The 12,888-nt window shown below is 44.4% G+C and overlaps 1 protein-coding gene across 4 annotated transcripts in view; it reads right to left on the reverse strand.

The window, feature by feature from the left end:
* HEG1 (heart development protein with EGF like domains 1) overlaps window positions 1-12,888 on the reverse strand; it is a 92,010-nt gene that overhangs the window by 33,016 nt on the left and 46,106 nt on the right. For all 4 annotated transcript variants that reach the window (XM_037837340.1, XM_037837339.1, XM_037837345.1 and 1 more), the window contains 7 exons: window positions 12,247-12,516; window positions 10,207-11,553; window positions 7,951-8,067; window positions 7,186-7,305; window positions 3,728-3,831; window positions 1,691-1,749; window positions 1,271-1,431 (listed from right to left, as the gene is read on the reverse strand). In XM_037837340.1, coding sequence (XP_037693268.1) covers window positions 1,271-1,431; window positions 1,691-1,749; window positions 3,728-3,831; window positions 7,186-7,305; window positions 7,951-8,067; window positions 10,207-11,553; window positions 12,247-12,516 — 2,178 coding nt within the window. The remainder of the gene's footprint in view (window positions 1-1,270; window positions 1,432-1,690; window positions 1,750-3,727; window positions 3,832-7,185; window positions 7,306-7,950; window positions 8,068-10,206; window positions 11,554-12,246; window positions 12,517-12,888) is intronic.

Below are 12,888 nucleotides of genomic sequence, written 5' to 3' on the forward strand. Positions count from 1 at the left end.
CAATCAGAAGAATGGGGGTTAGAAAGTTGTGAGGCTACAATGAGCAGGAGCTTCCAAATACAAACATCTGGCGACTTGATTTGCCAGTCATGAAAGCATTTAATGGGGACAAAGAAAGTAACCTGCTACAATGCTGACCACATAGAAAATACTCCATAAATATTTAGTAAATTGAAAGGTACATTTCCTATCTCACTCAGGAGGAAAGGTTGGTACAAAATAGTACAAAATAGTAAAAACCAAGAGCAAAGTTTAGGGCACAATGTAATGGAACATGAACCTTTTATTTAATTCCTCAGTCATGGTGAATAATATCAACTTCAACTCCAGAAAGTTTAACTTTTATTTTTTTCAAATTAATAATTAGCACTTAAATGGGCCAGACCACCTGAGTTTATCTCAGAAGCCAAAAGTTAACTACCCAGCTCCCAAGTTCTGCAACTCACAGTCCAGCAATTACAAAAATCTAACCCACGGAGAAAGGCTTAGATCTACTAACTAATACCTATATATACCTAATATCCAGAACCTGATACCTACAACCACATCTAGCACCTGGAGAGCAGATGGGGAGGTCAGACTAAATTCTACATTCTTTGCTAGTCCTACTTTTGTAGTAAAATGAACTAACCAGAGCACACTTTGGTCACTTACAATACAGCAGCAGGGACAAGCCCCTTTGCAAGGAAGCACTTTTGATTCCAGTGCAGAGCTTTCCCCATCCCAAAGATGAAAATTCCTCTCCAGGACCTAAATCTGCCTCTGAACTTATCTAATCCATTTCTTCATTTGCCCCACACCAGATTCACAGAAGTTTTAGACAAAACAAACAAAGCAAAAACAAGAAGGGGAAAACACCATTATTTCTTATTTCTATGCATTTATAATTTGCTCCCCACCCCCCAAATTGGGATAATACTGCACATGCTTCTATTACTTAATAGTATATCATGAAGGCTTTTGGGCCACTGACAAGCAGGTACACTTTGTGTGTGAGTGTTTTGTCTCCCCAGAGAGAGTAGGAATTTTCAAGCGAAAGAAGAGTGATTCCTGCCTTGTCGCGTCAGTTCCTATATCCCTCCCTCCTCCTCCCACAACAACACTGTACAAAAGAAACAGAAAGGTGACATAGCAGCCGCGTGTGCAGGACTCCGTGTGCAGGCATACAAGGACCTTTTGCTTAACACCCATTCCAAAGGTAGCTCTGGATGAGCTTTCCTGGGCCTCGCCCTGAAGTGGATGGGGTCCTCCCATAGGCCATCTCTCTTACCTCTAAAGAGCCGCCGCTGAGATGCCAAGAGCTGGCAGACCTCGGCAGAGGACCGGCAGGAGTTGACACATCTCTGCATCCTGTCGCCCAGGTCAAACAGCGTCACGTTGGAGGCCAGGGAAAAGGTGGTCTGCAGTGAGATCACCACTGTGCTGGGCTCCCTAGAGGCAAAGTTGGGAGGTTTTTAATTGTGGGCAAATAAATTAAATGACTTGTGGGCACCAGGGATTTAGGAAAAAGAGCGTCATCTCCCTCCTCCAGTGAGGGAATGGAAGAGCACGCACTTCGAGTGACCTTTGCACCGGGTCACCTCCAGGGGCTTGACCAAAACAGGGCTCAGTTTTGTCGTCATCACCCTTGTGAGAATATCCTCCCCTTTCTATAGACCAGTTCACAAGCAAATGTAATTCTGTCCCTTACCTGGAAGCATGCACTGTGGATCGGGTATAACCAGGAGATGTTGAAAAGCACACATTTAACTAAAAGGAAGAACAGGTTGGTGGTTAACTGTGAGTTAGACAAAAGCCTTGGACTTAGAACCAATTTCCTATTTTCATGACAAAACAGGCATTTTCCAGCCATCAAGTTATCAGCAGGAAGTTTTATAGAGAAGTGGTGTCCTTTTTTTCGTTCCCCTCTTAAATGAGTTTCTGCTCTATTCTGTTGTTCCATGAGTACAAAGGGAGAGAATCAGATAGTAAATCAGTGGGGAAAATCTTAGCAGGAAATGATGTTCGGCACAGCACCCTTGGATGCAAAGCATCTTCAAAGGAGCACATCTCTTCTAAGACCCAGGGTTTCAAAAACCTCAGAGGCAACTGTTTATTTGGACTTTGCATTGTGAAGGAGCCTCTTTGAAAAGGCTCCTCTCCTCTCAGCTACCCCAGGTCTACAGGGCCCTACACAGACCCCTCATAATCTACAGGGAGCTGACCTAACTCAAAGACAGGTCTTCAAAAAGGCTCTCCATGTTAAATCACATTATGTGGGTCAAGAGCCCTTTTGCTGAGAGCAAATAAAGAGCGACTCTCCCTGTGTTTGCCTTGTGCCCTCAGAGAGAGCAGAAAATCCCTCTACAGCATTAAGTATCCCACCTGTTTCCCCCTCACCCCTCTGCCCTGCACAGGAGAGGCTGGGGATTCCTATTATGGAACAGAGGGTCTCAATACCTTGTCCACCACAAACCCATCTGTCCTCAAAGCCCATGTTTCTGACACATCTCACTCTTCTGAAGATGGATTCAAACATGGAATGTTATCAAACCTTGTATGCTTTAAATAACAATATTATGATAGGTAATCATTTATTACTATTATTTTAACTTTTTCCCCCTAGTTATTGGCAAAGCAGAATGATATCTTAGGAAAGGTCATTTAAGGGGCTTCCCTAGTCTCTGCGTAAATCTTCACTATTTCTTGGAAGTGGGACTGTCACATCACCAATAAACTGTATGTTGAAACTGGGCAAAAACTAACAAGTCAGATAACTCACTTGGCACTGTGTAATGCAAAGGACTGTACATTGGCACAGAGTTCTAAACTCCAGGACCATCTTAGAAGAAATTATCTGCCTACAACACAACCAAGCAGTGGTGGGGTGACGAGAACACTGGGTGTAGGGTTAGAAGAAGTAAGCTTAAAACCCTGCTCTGTGTGAACTCGGGCAATGTCATTAACTTCCAGAGCCTCCCAGTTTTCCCATCTGTGTAAAGGGGTTAACACGTCTCCAACAGAGGCATCTGTTTGTCACAGAGCAGATGCGCAGTTGATACAGAAACAGAATTCGAATTTGTATCTTACATAAATAAAATCCCTAATCAGCACAATCCTCCTACAATTCTCAGCTAGTATACTAACTCCTACCCATAAGAACAAATCAAATTGCAATAAAAAAATCAATCTCTAAAACTTCATTTCTTGATATGAACTTCATCTTCATCTCTGCTTCTTTCCTCTCCATTTTTCTTTTTTTCTGACGAAAAGCAGGCACAGAGGGACAGCAGAATAATCCAAGGCCCCTAGATAATCTATGGGGTGAATTCTCAAACCCCAGATGACGGGATTAACTGTCCTCCTTCGGCATTCCCTTGAGGAACAAGAGCATCGTTCTCCTCAAGCTCCAAAGCACAAGAAAAGGTGGATGTGATCCTGGCAGGTCTGGGTGTTCCCTCCCCCCTCTGCCAGTCCCTGTTGGCGCAGGGGCTCCACGTGCCCCTGACTACAAGTTTGCATGTGGAAAAGAGTCACCAAGGCACGGAGAGAAGGTGACGCATGAGGACTCATGCAAAGAATGCTGCCACTGGGTATCACTGGTTCTCAGCACCTCTCTTCTATTTTACCATGAAGTTTACCTGCCAAATGTAGTAGACATGAAGAGCCTGGGAGACCCAGCAGACCCCTAGGAGGTTAAGACTGAAGAAACAAGGACCACCATGAAGACGCCTTTTGGGAAACGTACCGTTTTGGTGATCTCATTTTCTACTTCATGTAGGTCTGAATGTGTTCCCACAGTAGTATTGAGAGAAGTTTTCTTTAATTTTAACTCTGTCACGAAGGTTCTCACTGAAAATGAAAACATAACCTGTCAGAACACATGAGGGACTGACCTCCAGGGCCGTGTTGCGAATCTCTGGGGTATCCAGCTTTATTACACCTCACAGGACAATCTCTGCATTTCTTTCTCACCCTGGCCAGCCTACGAACTTCTGGAAGGTGGAGGCCACCTCTCCGTCTTCTTGACTCCCTCCCTGTCAACATGGGCATCACCTGAATGGAGGTGAAGGCTTAGACCGAGTAAACCTTTGGGTGACAGATGCCAAGAACCTCTTGTGTGTCTGCAAGGGCTGCTGAGGGAAGGAGCCTTCCTTACAACCCTCTAGGGCCTCACACCTCAGATGCTCAGTAAGGCTGTGACAAAGCCAAAAGACGGCTGGTCCGAACAACACAATCCTAGGAGAACACGGAGGGAGATGTGGCGCTAGACAGTAAGACTGCTTTTTGGGCCCCACGGAAGGTAGAAAAAAGCTCTTGCTCACCAATGCCTCTGACCAACTCCAAGGGGGTGCTTCAGTTTCTTCACTAGAGTCCCCCACCCCCCATCCAACCTCCATTCCTTTTGCTCAGAGGAAATGCCTGCTTTATCTTTGATAACAGAGTCTTAGAGGGGTCAGGTAACTTCCCAAGATCACCAAGCTCCCAAGTGCAACATTAGCGTTCAAACTCCTGTGTGTCCATCTTTGAAGTTCTTTTCCTGCTACACCCTCTTCCCACTGAGGAATTTGGTGTTCCAAGGACAGCCGAGGGGCTACAGTAAAGAAAGGTGGCAAACATTTGTCGTGGGCTCACACGCTAGGGTTGCCAGACTCCATGACTATCAGCCATATGGTGCAAACAACCTATTCTCAAGTTACTGTGGGTTCAGAAACGAAAGAAAGCAGCCTCAAGACTCATTTCACCCAGGACATAAAATTCTAGTTAACACCAATTTGTGCTGATCGGTCCTGAGGGAAATGGGACTTGCCTATGGGCAGGCAACCAAAATCTAGCACAGTCTGCTTTATATCTGCCTCTTATCTTCCTTTATATTAAATTCTTATCATTCCCTCTGGACAGAAAGGAAAAAAAAAAAAAAAAGAAAGCAAAAAAATACACACAAAAATACAGAAGCCCACCAAGCTGCTCTCTCACAGATAGCTTGCAAGCTGAATTAAGAAAAAGGAACAGAAATGAGCCAGGGAAAACATTTAACATCTTATACTTAACTGTCTAAAGCCCTTAATCCTTATTTAACATCTTTTTGCTGTTCTACAGTTCAGTGAAGCCAGCTGCTTAGGACTCTTTCTGAGCAGCAGGGAGCTCTTTGAAAACATTCCTGGCCAAATGGAAGCATCTCAGCATGCTCTAATTTGCATGTTCCTCTGATGTTTATGAACAATGAAGCTAAATGACTTGAAAGGGAAAGATGATTGTTAACACAATAGAACTACTTTCCACCTGATTCATGCTATCTGTGGGACACTCAAAGCACAGGCTTCCAGGAGTCACCCTCTCCTTCCATCTTCACACCTCACAGGGCTAGGCATGTCTAGGTTTACCCAGACTCTGTACAGAATTACACAAACCGTAAATGCTAAGGACACAGATCTCCTCTGAATCACGGTAGAATACAGCTCCAAATAAAGGTGGCCTCTGATTTCAGGTGAATCTGAAGATGGCATCACACATCTTCCTTCCAGCCCAACCCTGGCACTATCCACATGTACATTTATGCCTTGGTGCCTGCACTTGTATCATCTAGCTTTACGTAGAATTTTTACTTCTAATTTAATTGATTTCCATATGTTATCTAAAATGATTCCTTAAAAGATCTATAATTATTATTTAGTATTCAGAGCAGTTCATTGCTTTCCTTGCTTTGAATTCTGATCTGAGAGGTTGAAGAATTAGTGTTAAACGACACCTCACACCTGGAGAGCTCTTTATCCTTTTCCAAGTTTGAACAAATACATTATTTTATTTGATCGTCACAATAACCCTGAGTGGGAACAGAGCAGATGTTACTCTGATTTTACAGATGAGGAAATTGAGGCTCATGGGCTGGGAGCTGGAAGCCAGGCATTTGGGTCCTGGGCATGTGTCCTTTCCATAACACGGCAACACAAAACCATTTCCATCCGCTACGTTCTTGAATGAGCTGAAAATTCCTGGCTTATTTCTTACAGGGTGTGGCTAAACAGAACAGATTACCCAGTGGCAAATGAATTATTAGAAGATGAGGAATTCTTGATTTTGACTGAAGACTACATTTCTGGATTTTTCTTTCTTTTCAACAATGCTTTATATTTCAAATCATTTTCAAAATTCTACCATTATTTTAGTAGGGTACTAACCTTCTTGAAAGAGTCTGATTGCCTTCAACCTAAGAGGAATTCAGATAATACTTTCAAAGGACACAGACATTTGTGCTCTTAAAAAAACACTTACTGAGTACTTTTTGTATGTAAAGTGCCACTCTGGGCAATTTAAGATGATTAAAGATGAGTCGCTTTACCTGCCAGTTTCCTAATCCAGCTTACCTATGTTTTTCATTTCTAATTTCTTCAGCAATTTATGTCCTGAACTCAGCACTCTCAGAAGGATTATGGCCTGTATGCAAGAAAGCCCTTAGGATTCACACAGGATCGTGTTAAGAGAAAGAACTGTGGGCTAGAAATCAGGTCTCTCCTCAGCCAGTTATATAAGCTTGGCCACTTAGCACTTCATCAGGGCCTTAGTTTCCATTTGGTTGGCTGGTTTGCTTTTTAAGGTGTAAAATGGAGATTATACTCAAAATCAACTATCGTCATGAATCTATTAAATTAGTGAATGAACTGTGCATTACAATTATAGCGACAGCTTTTTAAAAATGATTCTGCCTGTGGACAAGAACCTGAGGATCATTTTTAAAAATGAAAAGAAGGCATGAATGTGGTAGGACAATCAGGGTTTTAGTCTCCATTTTTCTCTCCCTAAATTTTTTTTTTATTACTTTGTTAGAATAGCCTTTCAATAATTTCTTTCCTCTGTGCAGGCTGGAATGGTTAACTATATAACATCATGTAAAAATGATGGCATATTATGTAGTCATTAAGATGTTTGTATAATATTTTCAATAACATGGGAAATATTTAAGATATAAAGTTTGTGCATAGACTACATGATTTCAACTATATAAAAATATAATCAATACACACAAAAAAGATTGCAAAGTAAAGTGTTATACCTTTGAGTGGTAGAATGTAGGCGATATCCTTTACTTCCTTCTATATTTCTTAAGCTTATACACTGGACAAATACTGATTTTGAAAAACAGTAAATGTTATTTTGTAAAATATACTGTGATACAGAATAAATTCCAAGATAGACTAACTCTCTTACCCAAATTGCATATTCCTTTTTCCAACTGGTATCCCACTGGGCATTTGCAGATGAAGGACCCCTGAGTATTGTTGCACGTGGCCAGGGGTGGACAGGGGTTCGAGAGGCATTCATTAACATCTGCAGAGGAGAGGAAACAAGATCTTCTGGAATCTGTGACAGATAGCCAAATCAGAGTCCAGCTCGGTGAGCATTTACTGAGGCCAGATGGCGTGAGGTGTGGCAGGGCACAGAGATGAGGAAGATATCACGCCTGTCCTTATGGGGCTGATGGTCTACTACTGAGGGCAGAGGCAGCCGTGTAAACAACGAACTATAAACACATGGCGGGATTTGGAAGGACAAAGAAACTAGCAGATTTTGATGGAGGAGAAGAATTAAGGGGTGTTTCAATTAACATCTGGACCAAGACTGGAAGGAGTTTAATCAGCAGATTGGGGGTGGAGGGAGCTATTCCAGGCTGAGGCAGCAGTGCAGAGAAGACCAGGGACAGGAAAAGGTAGGGGTCTTTAGGGAGCAGTAGGTGGTCCAGGATGACTTGAGTGTGGGGAGCTCATGGAGCAAAGCCGACCACAGGGCTTGTCAGCAAGATGTTGTTACAGTGTCTCACATTATCCTATAGACAACATATGATCATGCTCAAAAATAAAGCACGGTATTAATTAGAAAACCTTATGCCCCTGAATTTTGGAGGAAAAAGGACTTCACTGAATATCTCAGTGTGATATTGCAGTGTAGAGGGCTGGCCATTACTTTTTCTCTTACCCACACTGCAGTCATCCCCTTGCCAGGAAGGTGGGCACAGGCATCGATACCCAGGCTCGGAAGAGTCAACAAGGCATTCCCCATCGTGGAGGCAAGGGTGAGAGGCACAGCTGTTGACTGAAAACACATCCCAGGAATAAAGCGGTTAATCACATAGGAAATGTAAAAGCAGCTCGAGGTAAATATTTAATCAGCCCAGCTAATATTTGATCCTTGCTTATCTCTGTTTACTTACCCTGAAAGGCCATGCTACCATAATAGAGAGGGCCCCCAAGAGGTGCAAAAGACAGATGCAGGAGGACTGGGTACTGGTACTGGTTTGTGTACCTAAACAAGTGTTAAACAACTGGACTCCTGAATGCAAGAACTGGTTCCGATCCAAATGCTGCTTACAGGTCACTCAGTTCATAGTTGATGATTATATTGCCTTTGTGATAATTAGAAAATTCTACTTGAATCAATGTCCATTTAAAACACACACGAAGGGAGAAAAAGCTTCCTTGATCAACCCATCTTCCCTGCTGTAAGACTTATTCTGTGTGTGTGTGTCCTGCCTTTCCTTTTGGACTTTATCAAAACCAAGGAACCCCTTATGCCCAAATCTCAAAATTTAACTGGGCCTCCAAACTGTGTGCGATCATTTGGAAAAATGATGGAGTTAAGCACTACAGTTGCCCTCTCTTTATGTAATGTAAAAATTAGCTCCATCTGAATTCATTTAGGTCCCAACACTACACCAGCTTCAATGTCCTCCTGGACTCCCAGCCCCCAAGGGCAGTGACTGCAACTCGTGCTTTTGCCCTGCATAACCGGCAGTGTCATGCTCCAGGGGCTGCTAAATAAAGGTTTCTGACACATACTTAGAAAAGCTGAAACCCACAAAACTGCATCATCTACAAGGAGCAAATCAGTGGTAGAATGAGAAAAAGAAGGTGAAGGTCAAAAGTTCTAACTCCAAAACAGTAACTTTGAAAACAATAGCTATGTAAGCATATCCAAACGTTGTACCCAGGAACAGTGTCACCAAAAATATATTAAGAGCCAGTAATCATGCTCCTAATACTCAACTTTGCCTATAGTTATCATTGTAATGACTACAATCGGCTTTAAGGGACTTATGAATCAGGCTTCCACGCTGGTACTGGAATTTTTTGGCCTCTGGAAATGAAGTCTTGTGCCCTGAAGCAGGGCTCCCAAACCTCCCTGGAGAAGGATCCACCCTTCACTTCCCAAAGGCCCTCCGACCACTGATACAAAGGGGGTCCTGATACTTCACGCATTCTGGGGGTGCGGTGGGTGGTGGTTTATGCCCCCCGCCCGCCCCAGCCCACAGGTTGATCGTGGCGGACTGGATGGAACTTTAACACTAACTAAACTGTTTGCTCCGGTCACTACAAAGCCTTTTTCTTTTTCCCTTCTTCCTTAAGAAGTCAGTCCCTTCCTTTCCTGGGTCTGGACAAGCAAAAGAGTAATTTTGAACATGATATGCAAAGATTTATCATTCTGCTTCCTTCTACTTTTTCTTAAATGAAAAAGAATCATTTGGATGACTTTATTTTCCCTCTACCAGCAACTCTGATGTGGCAATAAAGGAAAGCCCAAGTACAATGTAAAGGAGCCCTGGTCATGCAGTCACTACAGAAAAAGATTGGTTTATCTTCTTATCGGGTATACCTCTCCACTCCCACTTATCAATTAGCAATATAACAACAGGGAGGCAAAAGAGCTTGGGTTTTCCCGTGGATCAAGAATAGCCTCCCTGGTGACTGGGGGAGACGGCTGACTGACCCAAAGGCCTAGGCTCCCACCTGGGAGCAGGCACCTGCCTCACTCCATGTCTCAGACAGGCCCCTAAAGCTTCTTTACTTCAATTTCTCCACCCTCCATGCCCACATCACTGCCATCCTCTGACCTTGAGAGAGTTCAAGTCATGCTTGAAAAGCTCTTGCAATTACTGGGCAGTAATTAATTAAAAGCTACAACGGCACTATCTACTGATGTCACACAAGCCAATGCATCCTCTCTTTCCTCAGGAAGAATTATGTAAAAACCCAGGGGTGAGAAATTAGGCCCACGATCACATTATTTCATGTTTTGAGTGCTGCAACAGGAAGCCACATTATATCACAAAACAGAGGCGGCACTATTTCAAACCCTGGCCATTTCCACACATTTGCATGACTCCATAGCCCCATACAACTCTCAATGCCTGATGGGGCCCGGCTGTCAGCATGTGACTGTGAGACTGAGTTTTACCTGAGGCTGGAGATGACAAAGCTACTGGGGACTGTGTGCTGCTCTGAGCACTGGAGGTGGTAGATTTAGTAGTCAACACTTCATGGGTAGAAACATCTGTGGTTTGGGGAGAAGGAGATACTCTGAATAAAGGTGAAGCAGGACTGGATTCTTCTGTAATGCCAAGTCCTGTGGCTGTCTCTCTTGCTGATGTGGGTACACTGGTTGGAGGGATCAATCTGGTGGTGATATCTATGTGAACTCGGCTCGTTGTTGTGGTGATGGCACCCTCTGTTGAGATTTGTGGCACCAGAATCTCAGGACTGGTTATCAAGACCTGTTTTCTGGTGGTAGTCTGTACTGTTGAGGCGCCCCCCACCAGAGCTGCTGTGCTTGACGAGAGGCTGGTAGTGGTCATGGAGGGATGAAAGGTCTCACGAGTGGTGGCTGTCAATGCTGAAGACGTGTGGCCTAAGCTGGTGCTCATGGCTGGAAGGGTCTGCTCGGTGGAAGACTCTGTTAACTCTGGGGGCAAATGGACCCTGGAAGGAGAGCTCATTGTTACAGCTCCCATGGACCCTGTTGGCAGAGGCACCAGGGTTGGAGACTTTGATTCTGTAATGATTTTCTCTTGGTAGGGGTTGCTCTGGTTCCTAGGGTCCACTGTTTGACTACTGTGGAGCACTGCCGTGGACGATGCCATTGTTGACATCCTAACAGAAGTCACAGGAATCTCCCTTACCCCAGGAAGGACTGGGGTAGAAGAGGCATGTGGTAAGGTTGCCTGTGAGATGGAAAGCGGGGCAGGTGTACTTGCAGTTGAGGACACTGGTAAAGGTGATGGTGAGGAAGACAAAAATGCATCAGAGGTAGACTTCACTTGATGAGTGGAGGCCTTGGTTGATGGTGAGGTTGATGAGAACAACTGGTGGGACTGTGACACTGAGGGCAGAGCCAAAGAGGGTCCCGAGGAAGAAGATGAGTTGCCAACAGATCCAGCATCAGCGTCCGAAAGAACCAAAGTGTTTGGCACATTAATGGTGGATGTGTAGGACTGAAAATTGGATGTATGCATAACCAGCGACTCAGTGGAAGACTGAGCATATTCCCCATTGTAGGATGAGACGTTACTTTTTTCGGTCTGAGCATGCAAAGAGGATGAATACTCTAAATGTGAAGAGTTTGAGATCTTAATATAAGAGGTCGAACTCTCCTTTATGTCCAAGGAAGAACTGTTGTCTCTAATGGACAGTAATGTCCGTTCTCCTTTGGTGAAAGTAGATGAAACATAGGTGTGGTCTGGCTGGCCACTGGAAGTCCTCTGTTCAATGGCTGTGCCACTCACTTGACCGTAGCTAATTCCAGTGACTACAAAAAGAAAACCCAGGGTTAGGTCAACAAAACAAGTAGGCATCTCCTAAATACGCAATACAAAATAGACTTTCAATCCATGAATGCAAGTGGGATGAAACACTTCCTTTGAAGAGGGGGTTTTCAACGGCAAGCACTCTGAACAGAGACAGTAAGGGAAGGCAGGAGTGGTCGGGGTCTGCTCTGAGTATATTTACCCCTCCTCTGTGGCAGAGCGATGGCAACAATGGACATGGCAATTAAGGAGGGGGGCAAGGGCCTGAGAATAGGGAATAGATCCAAATTCCTTCCATATCCCTTTTCTGATAAAAGCAAATTATATCCAAAAAGCTCTAGGACCCCAAATAGAACAACTGTTACACCTAAATGGAAAAAGGAAAATCCTCCCTGTTTTCCACTCTGTATAACGAGATACGTCTTTCCCAGGAGATTGCCCTCAGCCACAAAGTGGCTGGTCTCCTTTATTTTAAGTCTCCTGACAAACATCATCCCAAATGCCTAGGCAAGTGTGGAGGAAAGGGGATGGGGGAGTTTATCTTCCTGACACACAAGATTCCAGAAAGTGCTTTTCATAAAGAGCCTGTGAAGTCCTTTCTGGGTTGACAGCAAACTTAATCATTCTACATCTGAGTGAACTCACAGATGTGCTGAAGGAATGTGGAAAAAGAGATTCTGCTGAAGACACCTCACCTCCGGGGGCACGCGAGGCAGCCTGTGAACCCGGGACTAGGTCTGGGCTGTCAGTCACATCCGCGTGCTGGGTGGCACTCACTGCTTCTCTGGGCACAGATGCTGAAACCCCCACTTCCCCAGAAGTCGTGTTCCCATCGGTAAGAGAGCGCAGCGTCCGCTCTCCAGTGCCAGTGAAAGTAGCTGGAGTGTGTGGGCTGTGAGAGTGAGAACCAGAAGTCTTTTCCCCTGCGTCGGAACTGCCTCCCAGCTCTCGGCCATCTTCAACGGCTAAAAGAAGATTGAAAGGGGGGATGACCAGTAAATCCAGGATTAGAGCAACAATACTGAACATGAGTTTGAGTCTCAGGAATAAGCCCCACTTCCTGGACTATAGTAGCCCAAATGCTTCCTTATGCTTCCCAAGGGTCTCATTCTGAAACCGACAGTGTGGAAAACCCAAACGTGTGGTGATCTTACAAATGCGTCCCGGTGAGCAAACCCTCGAGAGGAACCATGGACTGGTGCATGTGTTCAGGCACCGTGGATTTATGGGAAGGTTTATTACTTCAGTGAGCAGGATCAATACTGTATTTCTGCTTGGTGGTACGTAATAAATAGAGTTTATGTCGGGGAAGTGGAGGGCGAGGGGGTGGTAAGTGG

Source organism: Choloepus didactylus, chromosome 1 (assembly GCF_015220235.1).
Source record: "Choloepus didactylus isolate mChoDid1 chromosome 1, mChoDid1.pri, whole genome shotgun sequence".
In the NCBI taxonomy this organism is placed as follows: Eukaryota; Metazoa; Chordata; class Mammalia; order Pilosa; family Megalonychidae; genus Choloepus; species Choloepus didactylus.